This window comes from Macrotis lagotis, chromosome 6, assembly GCF_037893015.1.
Source record: "Macrotis lagotis isolate mMagLag1 chromosome 6, bilby.v1.9.chrom.fasta, whole genome shotgun sequence".
Lineage (NCBI taxonomy): Eukaryota > Metazoa > Chordata > Mammalia > Peramelemorphia > Peramelidae > Macrotis > Macrotis lagotis.
The window spans coordinates 160,347,052-160,358,464 of record NC_133663.1 but is presented as its reverse complement, the minus strand read 5'-3'; the positions used below and the strand labels follow the sequence as shown (position 1 = coordinate 160,358,464).

Below are 11,413 nucleotides of genomic sequence, written 5' to 3'. Positions count from 1 at the left end.
TTTGATCATATCAATTGAGGAATGACTTGTATTCTTATCCAGTTCTCTTTAAATTTGAGAAATGAAACCATTATCAGGAAAAGATGATATAAATTTTTTCCAGCTTTCTTCTTACTTTTTTTTTTAGGTTTTTGTAAGGCAAACAGGGTTAAGTGGCTTGCCCAAGGCCACACAGCTAGGTAATTATTAAGTGTCTGAGACCAGATTTGAACCCAGGTACTCCTGACTCCAGGGCCAGTGCTTTATCCACTGCGCCACCTAGCTGCCCCTTTCTTCTTACTTTCTAATCCTGATTGCATTGGTTTTGTTTCTGCTAAACCTTTTTAATTTAATGCCATCAAAATAATTCATTTCCATCCCATAATGCTTTCTATCTTATGTTTGGTCATACATAGTGTTCCCTTACCGAAAGACACAATAAGTAAAATTTTCCATACTCCCCTAATTTACTTATTATATCACCCTTTACATCTAAATCATGTATCCATTTTGACTTTATCTGTTATATGATGTGAAAGGTCAGTTGGCCTTGGTTTTAGTTGGTTTAGTTTTCTAGCAAACTGCTTTCTATTTTTCCCAAAATTTTTATCAACAGTGAGTTCTTGTTCTAAAAGCCTTTGATCTTTGCATTTATCAAATATAGATTAGTTGTTATTGTTCAGTCATTTCCAATTCTGTGAATCCTTTTGGAGTTTTTGGCAAAGATACTGGAGTGGTTTGCCATTTTCTTTCTAGCTTTCTAGCTGCCAAGATAAGGTCAAAGTGCATATATGACCTAGCTATGAAGGGAAAATATTAGTAAATTAAAACAATGTGAAACATATTACCTTTCAGACTTATGGATAAAAGAAAAATTTGTGAATGAATAAGAGATAGAGAGCATTATGAGATGTAAAATGAATAATTTTGCTTACATTAAATTTAAAAAGTTTTATACAAAGAAAACCAGTATACCCAAGATTAGAAGGAAAGTAGAAAATTTGAGGGAATTTTTAAAGACAGTAACTTAGATAAGGGTCTCATATCTCAACTAAATAAAAAACATTGTCAAATTTATAAGAATATGAGTCATTGTCTAATTGATAAATGGTCAAAGGATATGAACAGGCAGTTTTTCAGTGAAGAAATTAAAGTATTATATAGTATCTGAAAAAATGTTCTATATAATTATTGATTAGAAATATGTAAATTAAAACAACTTTGAGATATCATCTGACATTTGTCAGAATAACTAAAATAATAGGAGAAAATGACAGATATTGAAGGGGATGTCTAAAAATTGGGACCCTAATGTACTGTTCATGAAACTGTGAACTGATCTAGTCATTTTGGAGAAAATTCTAGAATTATTCCCAAAGAGTTATAAATCTATGTAAATTTGGCTCAGTAATACCAATATTAATCTGTTTCCCAAGATGAACAAGGAAAAAGAAAAAGAATCTATGTGTACTCAAATATTTAGAGCAACTCTCTTTATGGTAGCAAAGAATTGGAAATTGAGGGGACACCAATCAATTGGGGAATGACTAAACAAGTTCTGGTATATATAATTGGAATAGAATCCTAGAATACTCTTAAGAAATGATGAACAGGTTGATTTTAGAAAAATAAGGAGAGACTTGCATGAAATAATAAAGAGTGAAATGAGCTGAACCAAGAGAACTTTGTATACAGCAAAAGCAATATTGTTTGACTAAATGGGCAAATAAACTAATCTGAGTATTTTAAACAAATCATCTGCAAAGGTCCTAGGAAGGAAGATGTTGTTCTTCTCCAGAAAAACAAAAGTTAAATTTGTTATTTTTAAATAGCAGAGGGGCAGCTACGTGGTGCAGTGGATAGAGCACAGGCCCTGGAGTCAGGAGGACCTGAGTTCAAATGCAGCCTCAGACTTTTAATAATTACCTAGCTGTGTGACCTTGGGCAAGTCACTTAATTCCATTGCCTTGCCAAAAAAAAAATAGTAGAAAGAAGAATTAAGAATTTGTCATAGGAACAATGGTAAGAAATTGTAAAGAAGATTTAAGCTTAATGTAAGGAAAAAATTCCTAACAATTTGAGTTACCAGAAGGGGCTGGGTTATCTCTGGAAGTATTGGATTCCCTTTAAGTAAAGGTCTTCAAGTAGATACCAAATGACTACTTAACAAGGATGCTGTAGAAAGGATTCTTTTTCAGGCATGAATTAGATTAAATGGCCTTTGAAGTACTTTCTATTTCTGATCTCTTGGAATATTTTAACTGACTTCAAATTTTATTTTGGGGACATTTGTCAAAACTGAAGCTATATGATATTTTAAGTTCTCTTCTAAGTAGAAGTCTCTAACACAAGATGATTGATTTACAATGCAGATTTACAGGGTCAATATATTCTTATAATCTACAGATTTTTAAAAATTTATATTCTAATCTTGTAGATTGTGAGAACAGACCTAAAAGAGCTTAGAGATTTTGATCTTGGTGGAGCACCATATGGTTACACACCATTTTGTGATAGTCGACCTGAAATGGATGGATACCGTTTCTGGAAATCAGGATATTGGGCTTCCCATCTAGTAAAAAGAAAATACCACATCAGGTAAGAAAAATTATAGTTTTTCACTCTTGCATCAATATGTGTTTTATTCAGATAGTAACTTTGCTAATGACTGGGAAATTTATGAAAAAATATAATATTAGTAAATTCTCACAATACTTTATTGAATATGCTAGAGTAAACATGAGGACACTTGAATTTTTCATTCTCTTTTCTCAGTGACACTGATTTAAATTTCCTGTTAGCAAGAACAGAACCTTATGAGCATTTTTGGTGAACAATAGTTCGCATAAGGTTGTCTCCACAAGTAATAGAATGATATATTTAGAGCTGAAAGGAATCTTAGAAACTGTCAAGTACACATACACAGACACACACAGACACAGACACGCCAGTAATAAAGAAAATGGAAGCTTCGAAAGGTTGTTAAATGACTTTCCCAGCAAATAAGTATCTGAGATAAGATTTGAATTCATGTCTTCTTTTTTCTTTTTTCTTTTTTTTTTTTGTAGGTTTTTTGCAAGGCAAATGGGGTTAAGTGGCTTGCCCAAAGCCACACAGCTAGGTAATTATTAAGTGTCTGAGCTCGGATTTGCACCCAGGTACTCCTGACTCCAGGGCTAGTGCTTATCCACTGCACCACCTAGCCACCCCTGAACTCATGTCTTCTTGACCTAAAATTTAATGCTCTATCCACAGCAGAGAAAATACTAAGGTATCATTTAACCCTGTTGAATTCAAAGGGAAGCTAAGAAAAGACAGTGAGATTCTAGGCTCTCTAGGTCCCAGCAAACCATATGTATAAATAATAACAACATAGACTAAGGAATATTTTCTTTTTTTCAGTGCGTTATATGTTGTTGATCTCAAGAAATTCAGAAAAATTGCAGCTGGAGATAGACTTAGAGGTCAGTACCAGGCTCTTAGTCAGGACCCGAACAGTCTGTCCAACCTAGATCAGGTAAGTACTGGTTTAATAAATTATATCCAGATTTAGTTAGAGCATGTGGCATTTATAATATAAGAAAATCTGAGCAAAATAAAACATCACTTTAGGAACACATTAAAAAAACAGATGCAATGTGATATATTGCATACAGAGATATCCTTGAATACAGAAACATCAAGATTCAAGTCCCACGTCTGATGCATAAGGTCTCTGTGATGCAGGAGAAGTCACTTGATATCTCTGTGTCCCTGGAAACTCTCTAAGATGATAAATGATAAAGTACTCATCTGCATTGGTAGAAGGAGTTTTCAACGCTAGAAGTGTCCTGTGAAATGTCAAGTCTGGTAAAAACAAATACAAAAATAAAAATGGAATAAACTACAATTAAACCTAGCTCTTATTACATCTTGATTTAAAAGTTTATTATGAATTGAGGCTAGAAACTAAGAGGGAAGAATATTAGATGCCCTTCCTTCTTTAGTCTGATACATTATCTTCACATTTGATCCTGATAATTGAATATCTTTTATAAAGTTTTGCAGTTATTTCTGTTTCTTATGGCCTGTGTTTTTTTAACTATGTTTTTTGTGTTATAAATGTACTTCAGAAATTAAATCTATTTGCTAAATCATTTCTGTGACTAAATAAAATGAGTTTTGTATCAAAATATCTTTTTTAACAAAGTCTACAAAAAAATAGCAAACTCATAAAAGTTGGTTTAATACTTACATACAGTCTAGAATTTTTTGACCCTTGTTATGATATGACACTATAATGAAATTGCTTCCCTTTCTCTAATATTCCCTTATTAAAATCGTAAAAAATAGATTTCTTTCTTATGGAGTCATATTTCTCTTTACCAAAAGAAAAATATTTTCCTCAAATTCTCATTACATAACATGTATAGCAAAGACAAGTGCAAAAATTTGTCTTAAAGTATAAAATTAAGAGTGCTTAAAGGTATAATTTCTTAGTGCCACTACTTTATATAGACAGAATAACTCCCTTATATAGCACTTCATAAATTTTGTCATAAATACTTTAACTCTTACACTGAGAATTTCTAGCTTTCAGTATAAAATTATTAAGGGGAGGGAAGTACTTGAAGGGAAACAGAATATGTAAAAGTTACAGATAAACAAAATGATGGAACATGAGTATGTGAAGACACAATTGAAATAAATCTATAAAGACAAGTGGAGGTCCTTATATCCATTTCATTTAGCTTTGAATTGGTGAGAAAACATTATTTTAAAATCAATACAGTGAAACCTGACAACTTCATGCCTTCCTTATCACATATCCTCTGGATTCTTTGCCAACATAACCCAGAGCTTGGAACTATTTCATATCTTTTGTGGGTCATCAGACCCTTAGCTGAGCCAGTCTTGCTAGCCAGCATAGGCTATGGGGCATCTAGTCTTTCTTGGGTGTACTGCTTCTTCCTCAGCACCATTCTCCCTTCTCTACCTGTTTTGTGGGTTAGAATGACAAAATTCCTATTCTCAATATTGGAGCTTCATTTTACTGAGTTTAGAGGGGTAAGATAAAACTTGGCAAGATGAAATTTATCCTCTTGTAGCCAAGTTACTTCTCTGTATATTTTTATATCTGTGCATGTATCATATTCTTCTAATATACTATAGACTCATTGAGACTGTATTAATTTTTACCATAGTTTCCTCGGGGTCTAGAACAATGCATTACACACAAATATTTTGTAAATGTTTGCTCCCGAAGGAGATTAACCTGGCTTATTATAAAATATTGATGAAACCCAAAATTACCCAGCATAACTGCTGAGAAAACAGAAGTCAAGAATTATTGTACAAGAAATTTTAGAAGAACTAAAAAATTCTCAGGCCTGCAAAAATTCAGTTAATGTCACTTGTGTGAACTAATCAAGGATTTTAAAATGCTACTGAGTTGTCAGTGTGCATTTGTCTATAATTGTGATAGTGTGATAAGCTGCTGCTATCACCAATAATTGTGTTTGTTTTTTAGGTACCCTTAATCAAATGGAAAATAGGTATTCTATTTCAGATGGAAATACTGCCATTGCAAAAGAATGAGTTATTGTTAATTTTTAAAAACATTTAATGTAATTAAATGTCCATGGTAACTTTAAAACAGGACTAGATGTTGAAATGCCTGAATCTATGGTATAAGATATTATAAAATACATATCAGCTTTTTGTATTCTGTAAACTACAAAGAATGGAAATGTTACAATGGTAGAAATGAAGTATCTATTAGCTGTGTGGATTGAAGACTGCAATATTTTTTTAAAATTGCATTCCTCTTGGCAGAACAGTCATTTGGACAAAAAGTTTCAAATTTATTTAAAGCAGTGAAAAAAAATGGAAATGAAATGTGTAGAGCAGAAATTTTTACTGCAAATGTTGATTGATTTAGTTGTCTTAAAAATCAAATGAATATTGTTAAATTACATGGAGAAGAGGATGCAGCAACTAAATGAACTGATGTTTTTGAAGAAAATTTAAGAAAAAAACAAATGATAAAATTTAATGTGCATCAAATAGGTTTATCCTAGAAGAGAATAACTTTAAGAACTCAGTTTTTTTTTTAATTTTAAAGGATACCACATGATACTTTTATAAAAATCAGCACTTACTGGGGCACAAGGATACTGCAAATAAATGTAAAAAGGCATGAATAGTTAATATATCCTATAAAAAAATTTTAATTGGTTCAGAGATCACAAATAAAAGACATGGACCCAAATTAAAACATTAACAAAACAAATTAAAACAATGAAATCCTAGTGAATGTATCAAAGAACAAATTGTAGAAACAATAACTATGTAAAATAAGATGAAACAACACATCAAAATTTCTGTATTGTACCAAAAGCAGTCCTCAGGAGAAAACATATATTACATACATTAACAACAAATAAAAAGAGAATTGATGAAAAGTGTAGACTTAGAGGGACCTTTTATTATAGTATAAAAAGTATCTATCTTAAAACCAAAAGCAAATATCAGATGCAATGAAGATACAGTACAAGTTTTTCCAATAAATAGAGGAAGCAAAAATGCCTACTTTCCCCTATATTATTTGATATATCTCTGGGAATACTAGGAACAGCAATAAGGTAAGAGATGGAAATAAAAGACATAGATATGGTTAAAGAGGCGATGAAACTTCCAGTTTTCTTATAATATGATAGCATTCTTGGAGAACCCTAGGAAACCAACAAAACTGCTAATTGAGGCTTCAGCAGAGTTGCAGATAACAAAATAAATCCCCCCCCCAAATCAACAGCATTTCTATATAAGAATAACAAAGTTAAAAGCAGTAATAGAAAGGGAAATCCCTACTAAATAACTATACTATACCTGAGAATCAACCTACTAAAGCACATAAAAGACTTAAATAGATTCAGTTACAAAATATTCCTCAAAGAAATAACAAACAATTTAAATAGCTGGAAGAATATTCAAGAAATGGGCAATGTCAATATGCTAAAAAGAGATCCTAATAAGGCTGGAAGTACAGTTGCTTAGCCTGTATGTACCAACTCCATATTACATTAGTGATGGACTCTGCATTTCTCCAGCTGCCTGCCTGGAAAATAGGAATATAGGAGTAAAAGGAGTAAAAGACTAGAAATAAACCTCCATGAAGGGAAGAGTTTAATTTTTTTTCCAAAATATGTATACATGGACATGAGGGAAGTTAGGTGGCACAGTACATAGAGTGACAAACCTGGAATCAGGAAAACTCTCCCTCCAGAGTTCAAATTCTGGCTTCCGACATTTACTAGCTGTGGGGACCCTGGGCAAGTCGCTTAACCCTGTTTGCTTCAATTCTTCATCTGTAAAATTAAGTGGAAAAGGAAATAACAAACACTCCAGTGTCTTTGCCAAGAAAACCCCAAATAGGATCATGCAGAGTCAGACATGACTGAACAACATTCATGTATGTGTTTATGTTTGTATACATATATATGCATGTTTATATGTGTCGGTGTGTGTGTGTGTGTTTGTGTGTGTGTGTGTGTGTGTGTGTGTGTGTGTGTGTGTGTGTGTGTGTATGTACTCACACATAGATGTAGCTCCCACATCTAGCAGTGGTCGGGGCTGGGGAAGAGGTCCCTCTGGGATAGCTAGGAGAAGATGTATAGAAAACCCCACTTTCTGTCTTTGGGTAAGAATTCCTCTCTAGACATCTTTCTCTTTTCAACTCCACTCAAATACTAGCTGCAAGCTTGCTTATGAACTCTTTTCTTCCTTCTTCTTTCTTCCTTTTTTCTTCTCCTTTTTCTTTTTTCCCCTTTCTCCTTCTCTCTCCTATTTCCTTCAACTATCCTTCCCCTTTTCCCTCTTCCTCCTTCTCTATTTCTTCTTCCCTTCTTTTATAAAGGCCAAACACTTGAATATGTAAATTAAATATTATCAGTTTTCAAGCACATTTAATAATATATATTCTTACCTATGTTCATTGTCTGTATCTGAATCTTTGAATATCTTTATTCAAATGCCCTTAATAGCAATATTAGCAGATTATTTTTAATGATTTGTTTATTTTCTATTTTTTAGGTGGTTTTTTTTTACAAGGCAATGGGGTTAAGTGACTTGCCCAAAACCACACAGCTAGGTAATTATTAAGTGTTTGAGGCCGGATTTGAACCCAGGTACCTGACTCCAAGGCTGGTGCTTTATCCACTACACCACCTAGCTGCCCCTAAAATTAAATTTCTAAGGAAGTTACTTAGTCCAAATTTAGTTAATGAATGTGCTGCCCATTATAGAGAAAAAATAGGAGCAACTTTTCAGCAAAATTTGTATTAAAGAAAATTATTCAAGTATTTAAAAAACAAAACTGCCGTTTATATATTATTTTGGTACTTATATACTACTGGGGAGCTAGGAGACATAGTGGATAGAGTGCTGAGGACTTGAGTTTAAATTTGAACTCAAATACTTACTAAGTGTGTGCCCTGGACAAGTCATTTAGCCTCTGTTTGCCTTGGTTCCCAAACTGTAAAAATGAACTAGAGGGGGCATCTAGTTGGCACAGTGGATAGAACACTGGCCCTGGAGTCAGGAGTACCTGAGTTCAAATCCAGCCTCAGACACTTAATAATTACCTAACTTTGTGAGCTTGGGCAAGCCACTTAACCCCATTTGCCTTGCAAAAACCTAAAAAAAAATGAGCTGGAGAAGAAATTGCAAACCACACTAGTATCTTTGCCAAGAAAACCCCAGATATGATTCAGAGAGTCTGATACATTGCAAAATGACTTTGTACTATCTTTTTTACTTCATTATCCTGCTTAATATGACTTTATTTATTTGCCGATATCATAGGTATTATATATCTAATTTTGATCTTATCTTTTTAATAGGACCTACCCAATAGTATGATTCATCAGGTTGCCATTAAGTCTCTTCCTCAAGAGTGGTTGTGGTGTGAAACATGGTGTGATGATGAATCAAAAAAAAAGGCCAAAATAATTGATCTGGTAAGTTTCACTGTATCTCTGAGGCAAACATATATGTAGAAATATAGAAATATAGAAAAGAAAGAAGTCTGGTCCTACCACAACAAGGCTGAAAGACCAGTCCTGGTAGAGTCTTTGCACTATATTGGTGACCACAGACCATCTAGGGGAACATCTCGGGAAGGCCTCAGGACCTTCATCTATCACAAAATGTCCAGGAATTTCTGAATTTGTAAGTCATTTTTGCTATTCTGTTTTTTTCTCACTCTGGATAGTAATAATAGAACCATAATTTACTAGGAGTCTGAAAAAACATTTTTTAAAAAATATTTAAAAGAAGCTAGGACACTAATTGATAGACCTGTGAACCTTTCTGGAGAGCATTTGGAGTTATATCCCAAGGGCAATAACACTGTGAATCCGCTTTGATTCAACATTACCACTACTGAATCTGTATTCTGAAAAAATGATGAAAAGTAGTTTAAAATCCCACATGTACAAAAATATTGTGGTGACAAAGAATTGGAAATTGAGTAAATGTCCATCAACTAGAGAATGACTGAACAAATTTGTGGTATATGTATGTTATGGAACACTATTATTCTATTAGAAACCAGGAGGGATGGGAATTCAGAGAAGCCTGGAAAGACTTGCATGACCTGATGCTGAGTGAGATGGGCAGAACCAGAAGGACAGAACCAGAAGTACTCCCTAATAACAGCATGGACTTAATGGACTTGCTGATTCCATCAGTGCAATCATCAGGGATAATTTTAGGGTATCTTTGATGGAGAATACCATCTGTATCCAGAGAAAGAACTGTGGAGTTTAAACAAAGAACAAAGATTATTATCTTCAATTTTTAAAAGTTGTCTTATGTATTATGTAATTTTGCTATCTCTAATGTTTTCTTTCTTCTTTTTGATTCTGATTCTTCTCTCACAGCACATTCAATTTCAATCTGTGCCTATCATGAATGCAAATATAAAGCCTATATCAGAGTGCCTTCTCTTGGGGAGAGGGGGGAAGGGAGAAAGAAAAATTGTAAAACTCAAAACCTTGCAAAAATAATGATTGGTAGAAACTTTCATTGTATGTAATTGGAAAACAAATAAAATATTTATATAAGAAAAAAAGTTACTTAAAAGGAATCCCCCCATACTTGAACAGTTTAATCTGGGGAAAGACCTTAAACAATTTGGATTCATCTTGTATGTATAATATATGTAAGGACACAGGTAAGAATAAACCAGAATTAAAAGGCACACCTATCCAGGCTACTGAAGGGAATAAATGGAAATATTAAAATATTGGTAATTTGGGGACAGTTAGGTGGCACAGTGGATAGAGCACCAGCCTTGGAGTCAGGAGTACCTGAATTCAAATCCAGCCTCAAACACTTAATATTTACCTAGCTGTGTGGCCTTGGGCAAGCCACTTAATCCCATTCGCCTTGCAAAATCCTAAAAAAAAAAAAAAAATTGGTAATTTGTGTAGATTTTACAATGGCATGGCACAACTGTTTTCTTGGATTTTTTTCTTCGTTGCTCAATGTGATATATTGATTTAAATTAGTCAATATAAGGGGTATAAAGGAAAGACCATCACTAGCAACAAAGCATAAATGCTCATATACTTGGAATTCTTAGAGTTAATTATTCTTGTTAAATACTATACTAATAAGCCTGTAGTATGAATTTCCCCAGTGAGGCCAGGCAGCATAATTCTGTCTATTAATGTTTATTTCACTAATATTCTTTTTTTTTACTAATATTCTTTAATTAATTTTTTTGTGTTAAGGGGTACAGTAAGAGATGAAAGACAGTCCCTGCCCTCAAGGAACTAACAGTCTTAACAAGGGAGATAACATGAAAACATACTCCTAGGCAATCCATGTGCAAGATAAATAAGAAATAGCAGTAAATGCCCTAAAATTAAGGGGGATTTTGCCTGAGATTTAAAGGAAGCCAGTAGTTGAATTGATGAGTGTTCCAGGCCCAGAAGACAAGCAGACAAAATGCCCAGAGCTGAGAAAAAAGAATATATTATACATAGAACAACAAGGAGGGAGAGTATCATCGGACTGAAGAGTATATGGAGGAAATGAGGTGTGAGGTTTGGAAAGACAGGAGAGGCCTAGATTATAAAGGGCTTTCAATATTAGCCTAGATTTGTGAGGAAGCAGCTGGGTGGCTCACTAGAATCAGGAAGACCTGAGATCAAATCCAGTTTCAGAAACTTATTAACTGTACAACTCTGGGCAAGTCAGTTTACCTCTTTTAACTACCCCATTATTTTTGCCAAGAAAACCTTAAAGACTGTATGACCCCATAGGGTCACAAAAAGTCAGACATGACTGCATGATTGACCAACAGCAACAGATTTGAGAAAATTTCAGAGACTAGAGAACGGAAGAGTGGCTCCTGTTCATTGTCCAACAATAACAGGTCTCTATGTTT

The 11,413-nt window shown here is 33.7% G+C and overlaps 1 protein-coding gene across 1 annotated transcript in view; it reads left to right on the top strand.

Moving 5' to 3' along the window:
* Window positions 1–11,413, top strand: part of UGGT2 (UDP-glucose glycoprotein glucosyltransferase 2) — a 206,053-nt gene that overhangs the window by 176,934 nt on the left and 17,706 nt on the right. The window contains exons 35-37 of the mRNA XM_074191915.1: window positions 2,417–2,577; window positions 3,382–3,496; window positions 8,859–8,975. Coding sequence (XP_074048016.1) covers window positions 2,417–2,577; window positions 3,382–3,496; window positions 8,859–8,975 — 393 coding nt within the window. The remainder of the gene's footprint in view (window positions 1–2,416; window positions 2,578–3,381; window positions 3,497–8,858; window positions 8,976–11,413) is intronic.